Source organism: Balaenoptera physalus (genome assembly GCF_965194825.1).
Source record: "Balaenoptera physalus genome assembly, chromosome: 3".
NCBI classification, from domain to species: Eukaryota; Metazoa; Chordata; class Mammalia; order Artiodactyla; family Balaenopteridae; genus Balaenoptera; species Balaenoptera physalus.
This window is the reverse complement of record NC_138890.1, coordinates 58043948-58064307: the sequence shown is the minus strand read 5'-3', so window position 1 is coordinate 58064307 and position 20360 is coordinate 58043948. Positions and strand designations below refer to the sequence as shown.

The 20360-nt window shown below is 45.7% G+C and overlaps 1 protein-coding gene across 5 annotated transcripts in view; it reads left to right on the top strand.

Moving 5' to 3' along the window:
* Positions 1 to 20360, top strand: part of ARHGAP26 (Rho GTPase activating protein 26) — a 470301-nt gene that overhangs the window by 104626 nt on the left and 345315 nt on the right. For all 5 annotated transcript variants that reach the window (XM_082454134.1, XM_082454135.1, XM_082454137.1 and 2 more), the window contains exons 2-4: positions 12377 to 12472; positions 14093 to 14154; positions 18458 to 18529. In XM_082454134.1, coding sequence (XP_082310260.1) covers positions 12377 to 12472; positions 14093 to 14154; positions 18458 to 18529 — 230 coding nt within the window. The remainder of the gene's footprint in view (positions 1 to 12376; positions 12473 to 14092; positions 14155 to 18457; positions 18530 to 20360) is intronic.

Genomic DNA, 20360 nt, shown 5'->3' with positions numbered 1-20360 from the left:
TTGCCCTTGCCGAACGTATTGGCCTGTGTAAGAGTGTATAATTCAGCCTGTTGGGCTGAGGTAGCCATAGGTAAAGATGTTGCCTCAACAATATCAAAAGGAGTTGAAATAGCACACCCAACACAACATTCGCATTGTCATCTTTTAAATAAGAAGCATCAGTGAACCATGAGAAGTTAACCTTACACAAAGGAATTTACTACAGGTCATCACAAAGAGTCAGGAGGTGATCTATCAGCATTGAGCAGTTGTGAGGGACTTTTTCGGTGACATAGGGGAGAAGAGTAGCTAGGTGAAGTGTATTATAATGTAATAAGTGAGGAGCAGTTAACACAAGGACTTCATAGGAGGTGAGGTGGCTGACAGAAATGTTGAGTGTGATGAAAATTCAGGAGGGCTTCTACTGCATGAGGTACAAAAATGGTTAAAGGGGATCCCACAATGATTTTCTTGTTGGCCTTAACCGAAAGGGCAATGACAGTAATGGCTCTAAGGCAAGAGGGTTTTCCCTGTGCCATAGCGCCCAGTTGCTCGCTGTAATGCTATCTGGTCGATGGTGGTCCCCATGTTTTTGGGTGAGTACCCCAAGGATGTTCCCTTCCGTTCATTTCCCTATACAAAAAGGAAAAAGGGAATCTGATAAATGGGATGCCCAAAGGCAAGTGGGTTCACTAAATTCTCCTTTAAGGCTTTAAAAGGCTGTGTTGTCTGGTTCTTCCCATAAAATTAGGTCAGGGTGGTTGTTCTTCTGTAAAACACACAGAAGTTTGGCCATAAGAGAGAAATTTGGAATCCAGTTTCAGTAATAACCAACTAGCCTGAGAAAACCTCACAGTTGGTTGCTTAGTTTTGGGTTTTGGGAAACTTAAGACACCATGAAGCCTATCTGGATCTAGGTGTAGCCTTTGTTCTGATATCAGATACCTTAAATATTGAACCTGGGTTTTGGCAAACTGCAGTTTTTTCTTGGTGACCTTATGTCCCTTTAAGGCTAAAAGCTTTAGCAAGTGTATGTTATCTTCCAGTGAGGAGGCTTGAGAAGAAGAACAAAGAAGTAAATCATCAATGTATAGCAACAAAGTAGAACTTCCAGAGAACTTTTTGTCATCCAAATCAGCCTTCAGGATTTGTGAGAAATAAATTTCTGAGGCATTACTGTTCAGGTGAATTGTGTTTTCTTCCCAAGTGAAGGCAAAGAGGTGCTGGCTAACTTCAACTGGAATACTAAATAATGCCCTGCATTCATCAATTATAGTAAAGAATTTGCTTCCGTGGGAATGGATGTTAGTAATATATGAGGGTTAAGAACAGCAAGGTGTCGAGGGATAATGTTGTTTTTTGCTCAGAGGTCCTGGACAAACCTCTACCCTCGGCCCTTAGATCTTCTTACCATAAAAATAAGAGTATTACAGGAAATAGTGCCTAGTGCAAGGGATAATGAGGCCTTGAGACTTGTAATATTCTATTATGGGCTTTGTACCTTGAAGGGCTTCTTATAGGGTATTGATTAATTCTGGGGAGAGGTTTTGAGGGATCTATTTGAATCTTGATACGAGATGTGCTATGAATTCTGTCAATATCAGTTGGAGATTTTGCCCCTAAGAAGGTTGGTAGCTGATTCAATAGGGACAAATGATCAGTGTTTCCAGAATCAGCCCTAGTATCATCAGAAATGGAGCAAATATAAGATGTGAAAGGGTCATTTAATTCACCTGGTTAGCTGCTTTGATGACTACTGTCAACTTCTAGAGTTATTTTCCCCTTTAGGAGAAAGAAATTTCAACATGATACTTTTCTAAGAAATCTAAGCCTAATAAATGGATGGGGCAGAGGAACTACAGAGAAAAGGGTGTTATCTCTCAAAGAGCCTACACAAAAGGGAGTAGGTTCGGAGACAGGAACCTTTTGAGGTTCATTAGAGATCCTCACTATTTGAACTCATTTAGTATCCTGAGGCTAGGGCTGTTTTGTCACAGTGGGGTTGAGCACCGAGAGTGTAGCTCCAATGTCAGGACTGGAAGAGATTCATCCATAATCTGGAGAACTGTTTCTCCTAGCCGATTAAGAAGGAGGGTTGGGAAGAGCCTCTATAGTTCGTTGCAGCCCCGCCATTGAGAATTGGGAGGACGTTGGAAAGGCTGGTTTGAGAGCTGAAGGTACCTGAAGTGCTTAAATTTGTAGTAATCTCTTTTCCAATGTCCTGGCTCTTTACAGTAATAGCAGAAACTAGGAGGGTTTTGGTTTCATTTTGGGGCCTTCATTTGCTGTAGTTGAAGATTAAGAATTATAGCAGTCTTCCTTTTAGGTGACTCATCCACAGTGTGAGAGAGCTGGTTTGCCAGATTAACTAAATCTGGAGTGGACATAGTTTCCTATTCCATCCTGGTCCTTTTTACTAGAAGGGAAAGGTCCCAGTTTAGCCCATTAATAAACATAGAGTTAAGAGCTGTGTGAATGGAATCAGTATCTGAAGGAAGACCAGAATTTCTTTTAAAAATAATCTGAAGTTAGTTGTAATACTTATGAACAGGTTCATCAGATTTTTGTTTGAATGCCTGAATTTTGTTTTGGTCAACAGACTTTGGAAAAGCACTAGGAATTCCCTGATGAAGTTGCCTAGTGATTGCCTGAGCCTGTTAATACAGTAAGTCAGTGGGCTGGCCTCCCAGTTGTAATTCTAGGGACCTTCAGGATTTTCCCTATTAGCAGTTTTCATCCAATGCTGGGCCTGGCCTTCACCTACAAGCATATGACTAGCAGATATAAGTCAGAGCAATAAGGTTGATAAATTTGAATGGCTATATTAAATTCCCCAGCAAATCTGTGAGGATTTTTGGTTACTTTGGGAAAATCTTTGAGTGTGGTTTGCAGTTCAACTTTAGTCCAGGGAATATAAGAAATTAAGTGTTTGGCCTCTGGATCCTCAGAAAACTTAATTAGAGGATCAGGTTCTGATAGGTTTAGAGGAACAGGCAGTGGTAAAGGGAAGTTCGACCAGAGACTTATTAATATGGGGGAATTGAGGGTATAGAGGTGTAGGTGGCATAGAAGGAAAGGAAGAAGATGGCACCAGAGGCAGAGCCTGGGACAAAGGAACCCGGGAAGAGGAGCTGGAGGCTTCAGAAGCCACTTTATCTTTCTTTAATCATTTGTTTGTCTCAGTTAATCTTAAGATCTTATTTTGCAGAAAGGCAATTTTAGGCTTCTGATAATGTTTAGAAGCCTCAAAATACCAATCAAAATAGGTATTTCATTCAGTTTTGGAAATTTTTGAGCTGTGGTTGTCCAATTCGGTTTTAAGAAAAGTTTGGGGATTTCAAAAGTTCCCCATAATGGCTTTGATAGTCTAAATTGCCTTTGGTTAGGTAGGTCCATTTAGTTAGAAATGCGCCTGAAGAAGGATTGTGGTATTTAAACAAAATTGGCTGGAATCCCGATGTGGGGAGTGCCCTCAAAATAGTCACATAACTGGGCTCCCATCTCTCAGAGGTTTTTCTCTTGAGCAGAGAGTAATTTTCAAACAGCCTAAACAGCTCAAACAGCCTGCAGGCCGAATACCAGCCAGTGCTAAGGGAACAATCTGGTCCTGAAAGAGTTGGGCTGAAGGCCGCACAGCATAGCTCTAATGACACAGCCTAATTCTGAAGGAGTCAGGCCAAAGATATAACAGCACAGTTCCACTGGAGCAGTTCAGTCCCCAAGGAGTTAGGCCAAAGGCTTAACAGCACAGTTCCAGTAGAACAGCCCCAGCCCCTACTTCAAAAGGAATCAGGCCAAAGGCTGAAGTGGCACAGTTCCAAAGAAACAGCCCCTATTCCAAAAGGAATGGACTGAAGGCTAGCACAGTTTGAATTGGAACAGCCTGACTTCAAACATCAGGCTGAAGTGCCAGGTGAGTGCTTGAATATAGAACAATGCCTTAACCAGAAAGGACAAAGTCTTAAAAATAGATCCCAAATAAGATCTGCAGAGGTTCAAAACGCAAAGAGGGCAGAAGCTTGGATTTGGAGAGAGGGAGAAAAACTTACCCTCAAACCCCAGGGTTGGTGAGAAAAGCAGTGAGCAATAATGGGCTTGAAGTGGGTGTCACACCTGTTTGCTCACCAACCTTGGAGTCATTGGGGGCCTTCTCTGGATCCCCATTCGGGCCACCAAAATCTTGACCTCAAACAAGTAGACTGCCAGTTATTTCTCTAGTACAAAGTGGGTTTATTTGGAATCAACAAAGATTTTCCCTTTGGGATCTACAATCATGGTGAGCCACATGCGAGTCCCTGCCCAGCAAGGAGAGGAGAACCCTTTCAAAGAGGGGAGAAGGAAGCTGGGAGGGCTATAGTAAACAAAGAATCCATTGGAGGAATTGAGAGTTCAAAGCATAGTGGCTTTTCATTGGCTGACTTGTGACAGTCTCTCATTGGCTAAGTTCTTGCCAGGCAAGAAGAGGAAGTCTTTCTTTTTCCTCCTGAGCACTAACTTTGTAGGGCATGAGAGCTTGCCCTTCTGGCCTCCTGACACTATTTTAATTAGATTTTATTAATTTTTATTAATTTTTATACATTGTAGGTCTGATGCTGACTCACTTAACATAATGATCATTGATTAGCAAATGTTCATTAAGCACCTACTATGTGACATGCACTGTCATTCAGCTAGTCCTTGATTTCCTTATCTATAAAAGATCAAATGTAATCACTTAAACTCTCAATATTCTTATGAGGAAAAGCTAATATAGCACTTGGGAAATACAAATGTCTTTGTATACATCATTTGTATATACAGTTGACCCTTAAACAACGTGGGTTTGAGCTGGGTGGGTCCACTTATATGTGGATATTTTTCCGTTGTAAATACTACAGTACTACATGGTCTGTGGTTGGTTGAATCTGCAGATGTGGAAGAACTGTGAATACGGAGGGCCAACTATAAGTTATATGTGATTGACCCCAGTGTTGTTCAAGGGTCAGCTGTAATTATGTATATACAGTGATGATGCTATTGATCACTCATAACTGGACCTGAACTTGGAGTTTTTAGTAGGGAGCAGAGTTTCTTTGGATCCCTCATGCTCTCCTTATCTCCAGGCTGAGTGGTGTGGGCACCATTGTCCAGGTTGAGAGGTGTCATCCCACAGGGAGAAAGCCCCTTGACTGTGGTTGTGTGTTCTTGGGTGAAGTGGGATGGAAAGTCAGAGTAGAAGTTCCCAAACTAAGTTCTGGGCTAGCTCCTTAGTGAAAGGCTTAATCAGTGTTTAAGTTGATCTAGTCTCTCTTCTGTATAAAAATCTGGTTTCCATTTCCTTGGGGATGAAGTTCAAATTCGTTAGCTTGGCATTCAATTCCTTTTAACTTCTCTTCCCAGTCTTATCTCCTATCCATCAAGCTGGGCTTCCTGCTATTTCTGGGTAGGTCCTCTCCTTTTGCATCTCTTTGCTTCCCATTCCTGCTTCTAGAATACCTTCCCATCCCTGCCTCCCTGCCCTGCACCTCCTCCCATTTCTAGATATCCAAATACTACTGAACTTTTAAGGTGCACTTCAAATGCCACTTCCTATTCTTTTTTTTTCCTGGGAAGCCTCCTTCAGTGGCCCCAGCTAAAATAGTATCCTTCTTACACTTCTGTGGCTACTTTTTTTTCTTTTAACTCTCAGATTGCCTTAGCATGCACTGCTTTAATTTATGTTTGTATACACAGATTGACCCTTCTAAATTGTATTCTCCTCCAGGATATGGAATGTGTACGTGTTATCTTTTTATTCCTTTGAGCACACTGATATTAGATTCTCAAATATTTGAGTAAATTAGACAATATGGTATAATAGTTAAGAGTTGGGGGATCAGAGAGACCAGGTTTCTTAAACTACCAGTTATTAACTGTGTGGCTGTGACAGGTTGTGTAACCTCTTTGAGTCTGTTTACCAGTCTGCAAAATGGGAGTAATAATACGTGCTCAGTACAATGGTTGTAGGGACAAAATGATTTAAATTGCTTAATAGGAACATGTTACACAGTAAATATCCAATAAACTAAGGTGGGTTTGGTCTCCCATATTATTCTTGAAGGATGTTTTCATGCAAATAGAATCAGAAACCTCATCTGGAAAAGGATGACACAACCTTTCTTTGTTCTCTATTTGATTTCATTTTAAAAATCAACTCTGAAAATTTAATTACCCTTAGTGCTCTGGTTGAAAAAAACAGATTCTCGGAGTCAGTGCTGGCTATGGCCTCATTTAGGAAATGAAGTTCTAGGGGAAATGGCCTTAGGGAAAGCACGCAGATGTGTAATCAGAATGCACATTATATGTCGTGCCGTGGCTGTTGTGGTTGGTGGGCATATCACCCTTTGGAGAGATGAGAGGTTTTCCGAATCTTCTCCAGCCAGATTTGAAAGAATGCGAGAGACACTTCGGTGGTGACTTCATCCCTCCAGCCCTTCTCCTCCATGTCTCAGGCTTGAATGGATAAGATCAACACAGCTTCTTGGAATGTATTAGGACACTTCTTCCCCGATGGAGGCCAGGGCCCCTCCCTCCATTGCTGATTGACAAATGTCCACTGGACATTTGCTTCTCCAGTTGGTGTCTTCATCAGTGGGACAGGTTGAAGGTTGGCCCTGTTGTTTATCCTTGAGTCTTGGCACACCTTCTCTGATACAGCTGCTCGCCATCTAGAGGCCACAGGCAAGACTGCACATCACAGAAACTAGACAAATGTTAGTATTGTAAGATTTGGACATGGTCTGTTTCTTTTTGCTTATATAATATAGGGTTCAGGCGTTTAACAAGGGGACGTCGCTTGTTTTTCTTACAGTTACTCAGTTTAAAATGCCACCTGCAGACCTGGGGAGATGCCTCTCTCCAGGCACAGGTTTTGGTAGGATGTGTTCTCAGCTTGCCCAGATACGGGGAAAGAGAGAAGAGTCAACTGGGAATGCTTCTTACATCTGTTTTAGCTCCAGGCTTGGGGACGTGCTGGGGCTGAAAGGGGACACCTAGCTGTGACCAACAGTTGGCGTGTTTGTAGCTCATTTTCCCTGGTCACTTGGTGTAGAGAAGGTTTTACTTTACATGCATGCTGCCAGATCTTTCTTCAGCTCCGTGGGAATCTTCCTCAATGGACAGCATCAGGGCAGGTGGTTGTATGTTAACAGCAAGCACATTCTTACATATGTAAGCTCCAGCCAGACTTACATAAGTTGGAAAGTTTCACCTAATGTACCTAATCTGCTTCTTTTCACTCATCAAGCATAAAATCGGGAATTTCACCTTTGAGTGTGATGAACTAGTGGAGTGCCTGACTTCCTCTCTCCCTTCTTTCTGTGACACCTGCTCTCAGGCACTGTGCTAGGTTCTGAGGATACATGATCTGAGGATACAGTGGTGAGCATGAAGGGACACAGTCCTCACCTTTATGGAACTTATAGGTCAGGGAGATACTAATCAAATAATTATCTGAGCGATATAAAATTGCTGTGAGGAAGAGGTACCTAGGATTCTGGGAGTGAAATTGGGGTGGGGTTTGGTCTGATTAGATGAGTCAGGGAAGGCTTCCTGGAGGAAGGAATTGTTGAGCTGAGGGCTGCCGGCAGGAGTTGGGCCTGTTCCAGGAACTGGCAGAGGCCAGGGTTTCTAGAGCCCACTGGGAGGTGGTGGCCCAGACCCTGCAGGACCTCTCAGGCCTTGGAAGGGACTTTGGTCTTTGTTCTTAGAGCTCTGGGAAACCGTCGCAGGGTTCACTGCTGGAGCCGACACGATTGGGTGGAGAACTGCCGGAGAGACAAAAGTGGTTGTGGGGAGACCAGGGAGGGGCAGCTGCAGTTATCCAGGCAATGGGGGGTATTTGGTTTAGGGGTTGCTGGTAATGATGGAGTGTGCAGAACCAAGATACTTAGGAGGCAAAATGGACAGACTTGGGAAGGACACCGTTGCCGTCAAGGACGACGCATGGGTGTCTGACTCTGACTTGTGTGGCAGGATGAATGATGGTGCCCTTTGCCCAGTGAGGGACATAGGAAGGGGCCCTTGGTTGGCTCTCTGGGGAGCTGCTAGGAGGGGAGAGAGAATTTCATTTTGAGTGTGTTGAGTTTTACTTGGGAATGGGGCTTGTGGGGAAAAGCTGCAACCTCTCAGGCTCACGTCCACCTCTCAGCTCTCATCGTGGGTCCTCTCATCTGGGGAATCTCAGACACTCCAGACAAGCCAAGTTGTGTTGCTGTGGCCAATCAGATGGATGCAACAGGTTTTGAGGGCTACCTTGTTCAGCCCTGTCCTAGGCACTCATTGTGCATTGTGATACAAAACCACTCATGAATAGTTCCAGAGTCATTCCAAATGCAGGATGATGGGGCACAGCGTGTAAGTGTAATTGGCTTTCAGAGAAGGGAGAGATTAACAAGGCCTGGGGACTTTGGTGTTCTTGTGTTTTAAGCAGCCAGGAGGCCAATCCTGTTGCAAGTGCTTCTTTCGGCAGTTGGTCTTTATTAACTGTAATCAGTTTCTAAGTCCAGGAACATGTGACAGAATAGCAAAACGTTTTAAGGGTAGTTATATCCAATCTTGGTAACTTTGGAGGTCAGATGCACTGAAAATACATATAATTGTAAGGTTACCTTGAGTCCTTCATTATGTGCGTGTTCATGAGCCTGTGTGTGCACATGTGTGTTAAGTTTTACCAAAGGAAAAAAAGGAAGTGGCTTGACTTGTGCTATTACTGGTAAAGCTTGTGTAAATCAAGGTATATTCTAACTTAAAAAATTAGGATAAGCCAGCTGTTTCGGTGAAAGAAAGGTTTACGCTTGGCTTACTCTCTTAAACTCTGCAGAATTAGTGTCTGCTGTGGCAGAGCATGGCATCTCCAGGAAGAGAAGGGCACTTTTCTCTGGTCCCTGAGTGAGCAGGCAGCTTTAGAAGCAGCCTGTCGTGGCCCAGACTTCCAGCTGCTTCCATATCCCTACCCGCCTGGTCTCCTCACTCAGCGGCAGAGCCTACTTACTCTGTAAAGCAGATCCTTGTCCTCCCTGGAGGCTGCCAGTCACGCCTTCTCTCTACTTTGGCCAGCATTCTGCCTTTCTAGCAACAGATGTTTCTGCAAAGTAAATATTATTGCCTCTGCTTGGCTCCTCGCTGTGTCTTGCACTGCCTGAACATGAAACAGTGGGGTTATATGAGCAGGGGGCCACGAAGCTTGGCATGCACCCAGCGCCAGCCTCCCCGCCTTCTCCTCTCCTCTTACTGGAATGTGCATGTGAGATTCCTGTGTGCATCGGAGTGAAAGGCTCCAGAAAGAAGTCTCTGTGCAGCTGCATATCCAACATGATCACCTACATAAGATGCCAGCACTCTTACTGGGTGGCAGTAGCCAAGAGGCAGTGGCTTTTGGGTGTTCTCTTTTTGATGTCCTCTCTGTTGTCCCAAGTAATGGAGAGGAGTTTGATCTGAACGGGGTGAGGCAGCATGGTGTGCCCACAAAGACCTCAGTTCAGAGGACTTGGTCGAGTTGCAGATCCACTTCTTAGAGGTTGTGTGCTCTTATGTCAGTCCTTTAACTTCTCTGAGCTCTCAGTACAGGTAATCATGCTTCCCTTCCCTGGGTCCTGTTACTGGAGGACTTATGTATTAAGGAAGAGTAGCCCAGCCTTGCCTAGACCTGAAGCTGACAGCGTACAGAGTGCTTACCCTATGTGTCTCGTTGGCTCTCCTGACAGCCCTGCAGCCTAGGTAGGTCTCCTCACTCAGAGGCTGACAACTTCTGTGAGGTGAGTTGACAGAGACTTTATGACTAACCCAGGATTAGTTACATAGCTGGTAAATGGTGGAGCTGAAACTCGAACCCAGGGGCCAGTGGAGGTTGCGGTGAGGGCAAGGGGCTGGGGAAGGGGTTGACCAGTGTAGAACCAGGACCCCATGTAGCGCAAGTGGAGAAGGGAGGTTCTCCAGAGCAAGCTGGAGATGATGTTCCTAAGGCCAGGGAGTAGATGCTGAACAAGGAAACAGCAGGTGTCCACTGTACCTTTACCCAGAGAGTGCTGTGTCTGGCGTGTCGTTCAAGCCCATGGTGAGTTCCTTTTCAGATTCCAATAACTGGGCTTCTCACTCTACCCAGCTGTCCTCCTGGGCCCACAGCCCAGTATTGACTCCATAACAGGACTCGTTACCTAATCTCCCATCCAGGGCACCGGCCTCTTTATCGGCTTCGTGGGGCCTACAGCGCTTCTCGGGGTGTGCTGTGTGCCACTGCACAGGGAAATCAGGTTACCTTCTGGTTGTAAGCTAGCAGGCCTGCTCCTGGTTCAGTGGGCCCCCTGTGGAAGGCCCCACAGAGGCCCCGTCGTGCATTATTAGCCACTCCTTGATCCCGCCTGGCAGCTGCCCCCGGCAGCGTGGCTTTTCAGGTGTGTGCTGGGAGCTTTCCCAAGCCTGGCTGACTTTTCTCTCGTTTTCCACTTTGTTGAGAAGATGGTCCAACTTGAGTCCTGCTTGCCCCATTGGGGAGGCACAGGGGGGTTGCTGAATGGATAGAGAAGCAGTCCTGTTCTTGCTCTTTGCTCAGGCCTTTCTCTGTGAGTTCTGATCAGGGGAACATTCTGGCAAAGCCAAGACTGAGTACCACCTGCCCACATTCCATGCACCCCACACGTGGGGCCTCTCGGAGGGCTTTGTCTTTGTCTGGGAAAGATTATTCTCCCTCGTTTTCTTCCTGCCTGCCTGTGGCCGCCCCTGTCCTTCCTCCCCACAGTGTTCTGACTTTCAGATGCATCTGTTTCTTTCTTGACTTGCCAGGGAGTGATGTGTGTTTTCGGGGATCTCCTCAGCCTGGGTTGGCCAGTCTTAAGAGATGCCTGATTTCCCTGTCAGCATCTTTGGACTTCTGGCCAAGAACCATTCCATTAAATTGACCGAACCAGGGAGAGACCAGAGACTGCTGGCCGTTGGCTCCTGTGTTCTCCTCCACTCCAAGTGCCTTCCTCTTCTGGTGTCGAGCGAGCGGAGGGCCTTGCACAAGCCACGGCTAGCTCGGGACCCGCGTCATCCGAGCTCAGGTTGGGAGGGGGGTGGTCCCGGAGCAGGAGCCCCTGGTATCCATACGGTGGTCTGAGCCTCAGACCTGAGAACAGCAGGACGGCCCTGCTTGGCTCTTCCACTGGCACCATTGCTTGGGATGAACACTGGGATCGGTGAACTCAACACCGGCAGCTGGATTTGTGTACAGTCCCCCAACCCCCTCCTCCGTACACGCGCATTATTCATCATGTGCTGAGCAGGGTGCAGTGCCAGGTACCTGCAGAGGAAACAAACAAACCAGTAGATGGAGAAAACGTGACCCCTAACCTCGAGGGACAAATCTAAGAGCTAAAGAGAAGGGCTGAGGATCATGGATGCTTATATTCCAAGAGGCTCTGTTGATCTGTGAAGCCAGAATCCCCGCCCTCCACTCCCCCCAGTACCTTATTAAAGCCAGACCTCGTTGCCAGTTATGCCTCATATTTCCGTCCTCTGGGAATTTGAACATAATGCCATTTCCCCTTCAATGAGGGAAACATGTCCGAGGGTAATTTGAATGATTAGCCTAATCTGCAGGAAGGCTGCACATGGAATTAAGTTAAGCACGTTTGTGCCGAGCAGTCTTGTCTGTCAGGCCACTTAAAGGTGCCTCGGTGGTTTATACCCTTAACAGAAGCTGAGGGTTCAGGAAGGATCATTGGCTTTTATTACTGTCTTAAATGAAAGCTTATTTTTTTAAATTTGACAAGGGCCTCCAAGAGGTTTCTTTATAGATACCATGTGTGGGGTGCGTTTTTACCCCAACTCAGAACATTGCCAGGGCTTTGTTCTCGGGGCAGCGGTGGAACGAGGTGACCCAGGAAACTGGTTCAGGTGGAGATTCGTCAGGTTGGCGGCTGCTCTGCTTTGAGTGGAGCCCAGAGGGTTCTGAGAACTCGGGCCTCCCGCATCCTTGAGTCGGAAGGGGAGGTCCGGGTGCTCCTGTGAAGTTCCAAGCCCTTTGTGCCAGCTCCCTACCCAGTGCCGGTGCGTTGCGCTGGGGTGGGGAGTCTTGTTGAGTCTGATGTGAGGGCAGCTTCACTGACCCCCACTGGTGTCAGGTGGAGGCGGCAGGACTCGATGTGTAGCCTGAGGAATTAGAGAGTGAGGACCAGACTTGTTAAAGCAAATGTAGCAAAAATATTAACTTCTGAATTATTTCATGTTATAAACAAGTATTCACTCTTTTGAATTTACATTCTTTTGTGCCCTGAGGTGGACTCAGGAACAGATCTGCTAGCTGCTGTATTAGTAAAAGGACTAAAAAGTACAGGAAAAATGAAAGCAGGTTTATTTCAGTAATTCATATTTTTTACTCTTTTTTTTTTTTTTTTGCTAGATTTGTCTTCTGCGAAGCGGAAATTTGCAGATTCCCTAAATGAATTTAAGTTTCAGTGCATAGGAGATGCAGAAACAGATGATGAAATGTGCATAGGTAAGTCATAACCACATGCAAGAGTTTAAAAAGTTCACTGTGTACCACAGCTTTCAGTGTCCTCCTTGAGTCTTTCCCCTGGAGTAGGGAGTATGTAAGTGTTGTAAATTAAGAAGTCAGTATTAAGAGTGGAGCGGGCAGAGTTGAGTGAGGGTCAGGGCCCGGGGCTCTCCAGGGCTTCTCCTCCGAGTCCTGGGATTGCAGTGGCTCTCACCCTGCGGCCTGAAGGAGAAAGCGGGAAGGTTCGCTGTGGGGCTCCTATCTCCGCCCTCTGTTAGCGTTCTGCTTCTGGCTGGCTTTGCAACGTTCTTCCCCCCAACCACAGTACTTTAGAAATAGAGCAAAAGCAGAACACGGGTAGATGGGAGAAGAGTTAGATCAGAGGTTGCAGGTGATGGCTCATGGGCTGAGGTCCTAATGCAGCCATGTTTTCTTGGGCACTCATTTTTTAAAATTGAATTACCATATAAGTTGAATTTATGTAAAGTTCCAGTTTTCTAGCTTCTTTGAAAATTGGGGAGCCTGAGCAGCCGGCCCCTCATTCTGCCCTGGCAACAGTTGGCTAGAGCTATGTAGCTGTCGCTGCCTTCGGATGGGGAGAGGAGCTCCGTGTCTGGGTCATGGCCCCACCTCTCCCATGCATTTTCCTTAACAAGAGGCTGAGAGCGGAGGTTACCATTTGTTAGCTTGCTGCCCCGTGTCGCTTTTCACCATCCCCTGTCCATCTTCTGTGGGCAACACTGAGGATTTGCAGTGTCAAGACACGTGTCTTTATCAGGGCCTAGTCATTGCACCTTATTCTTCTGTTGGGCATCTTGGTTGACTCCATTAAGTGAGCAAGAGTTGAGCAAGTTACATTGAATTAAGTCACCAAATGCTTATGGATTCCCTGTTAGCATCCAGAAAATCAGGATCTGGGGATGAGCAGAGGGAACTGGGAGACAGCTGAGAGCCGTGAAAACGTATCATTGTTGTAACTCCTGAATATACAGATGTTTTTCCCAGCATTACATGAATGTCTCGAATATCCTTAGGGTTATTGTATGCAATGCTTATTCCCTTTGGAATAATTCCGGCGAAAGAGACTGTCCACATCTGACTGCTGTGCTGCCAGCTGTGCTGCAATAATAAGGGGCTTGAGGACTCAGAGAGGAGGAACCCAAGGAAAAGCCAGAGACGCGGCTTCCAATGCCAGCAGAGTTGTTTGTTTAGCTCTGGTGCAAAGAAAAGGCTGGGTTCTGACGCAACCCCACAACAAAGGTTGAGGCGGTCAAATCCTGGGCAGGAAATCCTTGAACTCCAAAGAGGAACTCTGCCTGGTCCAGCCTGGAGCCTGGGAGCTGGCCAACATCCCATCAGTCCTGGGTTCTCTCAGGAACAGGCAGGTCTTTTCCTTGAAGGAAACCCTTCCCTAGCTAGAGTGCCCGGTGGATTATCCTGCATTTCTGGGTCATCCTTAATGGTTAATGATGAAAAGATAAGGGGAGCCTTGGGAAGAGTTGTCTTGAGGTCTCTGCATATGCCAAGGGATTTCAGTCCATAACACAATAGCTGTATCTGGAAGGGTTCTCAAAGGCCTGTCACTCTACTTCCACCTCATGGCCCCTTTCTCTTTTTCAGCAAGGTCTTTGCAGGAGTTTGCCACTGTCCTCAGGAATCTTGAAGATGAACGGATACGGATGGTGAGTATGGCTGGGCTGCCCTTGGTCCTGGACAGTGTGGTCACATCGAGGGAACACAGGATTTGCTGTCAGAAGAACAGGGTTTGAGTCCAGTCTCTGCCGCTTGAGTGCTCTGGGCTCACGAGCAAGCCTCATCTTCTCACCCTTGCTGGGTTTGAAACCTTTTGTAAATATTTAAAGGGTTACCCTGGATAACGTAGAACCACATTGTTGTCCTAAAGATTCACTATAAGGTGTATTTGTAAAGTATATGACTTAAGGTGGGTCTTTTGAATTATTTAACTTTTGGGAGCCTGAGATTCCTTACTGGCAGAATGGGAATGAAGGTGCCCCACCCTGCTCCCCTCCTCCTCACCTTATTAAACCCATCCAAGAGCTCTCCTTCACTTTTAATTCCAGGGTACCTAACACAGTGCCTGCCATGTTGGTAGGCATCCAATCAAGGGGTACTTAGTAAATGATGGGAACTATAAGAAGTTCTTCAAAGAGAGGCAGTGTGCAACTTCAAGAATCAAACACTGACCTCCAGGTTCTTAAGAGAGATCTTCTGAACAAGGCTTTATTCTGATGTGGTTCAGCATGCACAGATGAGGGATTTTGGATCCACACGAAGCTCTTTTGGGCCTCCCTCTTATTCCTGAGCCATCAGGAATGAAGCTGCATGCTAATTTGTCGCCAGGTGGGCTTGTCTCTAGGCAGCAGTGCTCCAGAGGCCCAGGGAAGAGTCATCAATGAGGATTTTTCTTCTCTTCCCATACTAACAGCCAGTGGTTTCAGGACTAAGTCTACTGTGTTAGTCTGCTTGGGTTGCTGTAACAAAATTCCATAGCCTGGGTGGCTTAAACAACAAACAGTTATTTTTCACAGTTGTGGAGACCGGGCAGTCCAAAATCGAGTTGCTAGCTGATTTGGTTCCTGGTGAGGGCCCTCTTCCTGGCCTGCAGACAGCCACCGCTTTGCTGTTTTCTCACAGGGCAGAGAAAGGGTTGGGGAAACTCTCCTGTCTCTTACAAGGTCACTAATCCCATCACGAGGATTCTCTCCTCATGACCTAATTATCTCCAAAGGCTCCATCTCCAAATATCAATACTATCACATTGGGGGTGTTAAAAGATAAACTGAGGCATGTTTAATTTTTAAGTTTATTTAAACAAAAATTGATTCAAATTGGGCAGAACCAACCCGGAAGTGGTTAGGAGCACTCCATCAACAGGAGGTAGGGCAAAGACTTTTATATAGCAGATGTGGAAACAAAGCAAGGAAATTATTTGATTGGCTCTAGCTTAAGCGGTTGCCTTATTTGGGAAAGTCTAGTTGTTTGTGATTGGCTTCAGTTTCTTAGATTTCAGTTTCTTAACCTTGAGGTTTTGGTTTGCTTATGTAGGCTGCTCAGGCATTAGAGTCACCTCAATCTAATGGCCTCCTTGTTTAATTTAACAGGGGTTGGGGCTTCAATATATGAATTTTGGAGGGGATGCAATTCAGTTCACAGCCTCTACCAAGACATGTAGCCATGCATTTTCTATTTTAACTCTCATGATGACTCTGTTGAAGTGGGACCTTTATCATCACCGCTGTCCAGATGAAGATACCAAGGTTTACAGCTATTAAGTAACATTCCCAAGATCACACAGTTAATAAGTAGCACAGCCTGGATTCAAACCCAAGTGCATGTGATACCAAAGAAGCTGGCATTTCTTTAAAACTCCAACCAGAGCAGAAACCTTTCACTTTCTGCTCTGCAAAGAGAGACACTATTTGCCTTGATTGCTCACTGCTGGGTGCTTGAACCAGAATCAGGAGGGTGGCGGCGGCGGCAGCAGCAGGGATGGTAGTGGGTGGAGGCAGAGGAAGGCTTGTGTGTTTGTGCACGTGCTAGTGCCTCAGAAAGGGAAGTGATTCTTTTGAGTCTGATTCTTGGCAGAGTTATTATTTGGGGGTGGAGGGTATGGTGAGCAAATCACGATGAATACCCTGCAGATTGCTAAGGTCTGGGGTAAGGGAACAATGACTGGATTATACTTTCCAGCTTGCCTCTGCAATTTTATTATTAATGTCAGTGAATCGAGTTTCTACTGTCTGTGTCTTGAGTATCTGGCCATCGCAAACCCCTTCCTTACCTCCTCACCCTGTGACAGCTTCATCGTCAATTCAGCTTAACCTAGGAAAGCTGTACCTTCTTTGGGAAGCCTTCCCTGACTCCCCGGGATATTTGGCCATCCTTTGTGTTTTCTGAATGTCTAGTTCGTGCCTCTGATTCTGCATGTACCACACTGTGTCCTGATAGTCACTGCACGTGTCTGTGTCCCATAGGAAATATGAGTTCTTGAAGGGCAGAGAACGGACTGCTGTGCCTCGAGTATCAGCACAGTGCTTGGAACTGAGTGGAAATAACATAGTCATAGAATCTTAGACCCAGACAGACCTTATTCCTCACCATGTGCAGTCCCTCGTTTGACAGCTAAGAAAAGTGAGGTCTCCTGAAGGCTGATAGCGTGCCGTAGTGGGACTGGGACAAGGACTTGGGTGTCCTGATTCCCAGGTGGGAAGTTAGGGCTTTTGTATATTTAGCATCTAGTTAGGGCTGGATTCTCCCCCATGGATGCCCACTGGAACAACTTGGGGAGTTTAAAAAACACTGATGCCTGGATCGAAGTGCAGAGATTCTGATTTATTGGTCTGGAGCGTGGCCTGGATATTGGGAATTTTAAAGCTCCCCAGGTGAGCCTAACCTTCGGCTAATGTTGAGAACCAATGGCTTAGTGGCTCAGAGCTCCATTGTGAGTTTCAGAGACTTACACTTGATTTGTGGAAAAGACTGAAATAAGTGAGCCAATAAAGCAACATCAAATGACAATAAAAATCAAGCAAGTTAAATAACATTGCAACACTCTAGAGTTAAAATGCTCTCTTTTAAAATAAGTGCTCTCAAAATTGAAGAATAGGCAAATGGCAATAAATTTGGAGACCTGCCACCTTCTACCCCTCACATTGTCTAGTTAGTTCTTTGCTGTCTCCATCTATGGCTTCTGGCATTTACTCTGTTGGTTTCATTGCAATGGATAGGCATGTGATTTAGAAAAATAATGCTTTGTTGCAACGAGATTCCTGAAATAATTAGTTGAGTGACGAGTGAGCAATGAATGACTTAAAAGGAAAGATTGTAAAATATTGTGCTGTCTTAGAAAAGACCATAGACTCTTAGAGCTGGAACAATCCACCCCACTCACTTTGCAGATGAGGAAATTAGAGCCCAGAGAGGTTAAATGTTTTGCCTGTGGTCACACAGTTGGCAGCCAATCAAGAAATCATTATTTCATTTAGTCATTGAAAAGCATTTGAGTGCTCCTTTGTTTCAGCACTCTTCTGTGTTTTGGGGATGGTGGTGGACAAGTGAACATTTACAAGAGAGTGGTGTGTGTGTGCATGTGTGTGCATGCATGTGCACGTCTTGTAATGCTGAACCAGAAAACTTCAGCTAGCTTACATCTTCTGAAGAAAAAACACTTCGTGGGGTAGTGGGAAGTTTCTTTAGATTGCATTGGTGGTCAGAGAAGGCCTCTCTAAAGAGGTGACCTTTAAGCTGAAACCTGAATTACAATAAGTAATGAGTTGTTTACACAAGGGTTTGGGGACAGAGCATCTGAGGGAACAGCCAAATGCAAAGGCTCAGAAGTGGGGCAGGTTTGGCCCATTTGAGGTGCGTTCGGGTGACCGTTTAGTTGAGGGCAGGACCTGAGGGGGTGAGCGCGGTGAGATGAAGTTGAAAAGCAGCCAGTGGCCAGGAGGCACAAGCATCCTGATCCCCGTCCAGAACTGGTAGTGCTACACAGAATCAGGCTTGGGTGGTTTTCATGCCACCAAAAGTGGAGGTTTTTTGGGGGGGAGGGTTAACCTAGACTCAATGTTGACCTACTTTAAATATATCTACTTAAATATAACTTGGCTGAATGAGCATTTACAAGAAGATGTCACCTGAAGCTTGAAATTTAGACCCTACTCTGCCACCCGTTCCGCTCTGCCTTCAATGTGGTTGCTTACGTTTTTAGAGGTCCTCGTTTTTATTTTTAAAGAATCTCTCTTACTCATGCACAGGAAGAATGTCGTGTTTTGGACTGATGACTAGATTTCGATTTGGCATGCTGTTGGTTCAGGTGTAAGGAAGAGGTGACACGTGCACCATTGTGCTTACTGAGATCTTATACTGAAGCATGGGGAGGCCTTTTGTGCCAGAATTGCTGCAGTTCTTTACTGACCCTGCTTCTCTGTCCCCCTCCCCGACCCCTCTGCTTTTCCTCTCCAGATTGAGAATGCCAGCGAAGTGCTCATCACTCCCTTGGAGAAATTTCGAAAGGAGCAGATTGGGGCTGCCAAGGTGAGAATTTCGCAAGCCTTGTTCTTGGATTTTAGGGCAGGAGGTCTGGGAAACACAACACCTTCTTCAGAAAATCCAAGCCCACCATTTTCAGGGAATCCTGGGCAAATAAGCTTAGAGCCCAGCTCATCTGTTCTTCAGAAGTGTCTGAAGTAAGACTGAGGGGTCAGCCCCAGAGCTGTCATTCTAGTGTTTTGACATCTAATCGTGTTGTGCTAGTTCATAAATCATCCAAAGGTAGAAACCGCTCCTCTTTTGTGTGAGTAGATACCTGGTGTGTTTGGACACCATGGAATTATATTGTTTGTGGAGGTCAAGGACTGGAGCCTAGGACAGGGGTTGCAAATAGGCCCCTGTGGGCATGGGGACCCTCTTCTTAGCCCACTTTAGCTGTGTATGAAAAGGAGCCCTCTGTCGTTAGACCTTTACATTTTTTTCAAGAGAAACTGAAAAGTTAAAGAGTTTCATATGAAATTTCCTGGCTTTAAAAAAATGCTGGCAAATAATTTAAAAATATATATTACACATTGTGCAAGTCAAAAAGCGGGACTGCTTCAACCCAGAGGTCACCATTTGTTATAGCTGACCTGGAGGGACTATAGCTGAAAGTTGGCTGACTCTAACCTGTTACTGAAAGACTGAGAAGGGAATTTTATTCATTTATTAAAAGTGGATTCTCTGGGGTCCCCCGCCCTGTGATTAAATCACTAGACAACCCTAGCGAGATTGACCTTCAGTAGAGTGTTAGAGACCACCTGTGGGCAAGATGTTTTCATTGGAATCAATGAAAGCAAAAAGATTTTCAAGATTTTCTTCCTGTTTTTTTTTTTTTTTTCTGGAGCTGAGTCATTTGGCCGCAGTCCCTTGCGCCACCTGCAGGGGGTTTTGGGCAACATCACCCTCTTACTTGTGGAGAAGGTGTGGATTTTACTCAGTTGTGAAATGGCCTTGAGAGATGCCTGCCTGTAGGTGGGAATAACATAGCTGAAGTGTAACGAAGTGGGCTCTCCCCTCAGCCCCCAACTAAGTGCATCTGCTTTCTAAAAATGAATATGATTAGGGCGTGACAGAGATGTTCGGTTCAGTCAGGGTTATTCAGAGGGAGGAATGGCCCTAGTTTGAAGGAGGGACCATGGCCAAGATTTTTCTTCCACTTTTACAGCACTTCCCTACCAATTTTACAGTTTTCATTTATGAAGATATTGGAGCTCGTTGGTCTTCTATCAGAGGTTAAGGAATGTATAATTTAAAGGAAGTCTTATTCCGCTAAGATTTTGTTCGAGACTTTGAACAAGCCCAGGGATGGATGGGAAAATGCCGAGTGCCCCTCCCTGAGTTCTCAGACCCAAGGAGCACCGTCTCTTTCGTGGCCTTGGGGCCTGTGATTTCCCCTCCCTCAAACACACAGTGGCTCTGCAAGTTCTGAAGAGCTTGGAGGCAGAGGCGGAGCAGACCCATTCACTGAGTTATCTTTCCAGAAGTCACTTCTCCAGTAGGCGTCTCCTGACGCCTCTCACTCCAGCCTCTTCCCTTGGCGGCGTGGGGGTTACCATAGTTACCACGGAGGAGGAGCGGAAGGCCCAGTGGGTTCCTTTGGGGTTAGTATCAGTGATCCGAGTGACAGGAGCAGGTACTTTTCTGGGGGCTATAGATGGTGAGGAACACAAGAATTAAAAAATTTATATGAAATAGTCACTCACCAAAACATGTTTCCCCTCACACACGTCCTCTTCTCTCTTTCCTGTTGAAGAATGAGGTGATGACGTTGGGGATGATTTCTCATCCCTCCCCCTTCGTTATTTTATTTTATTTTTCAGTCTACCTGTTCCTC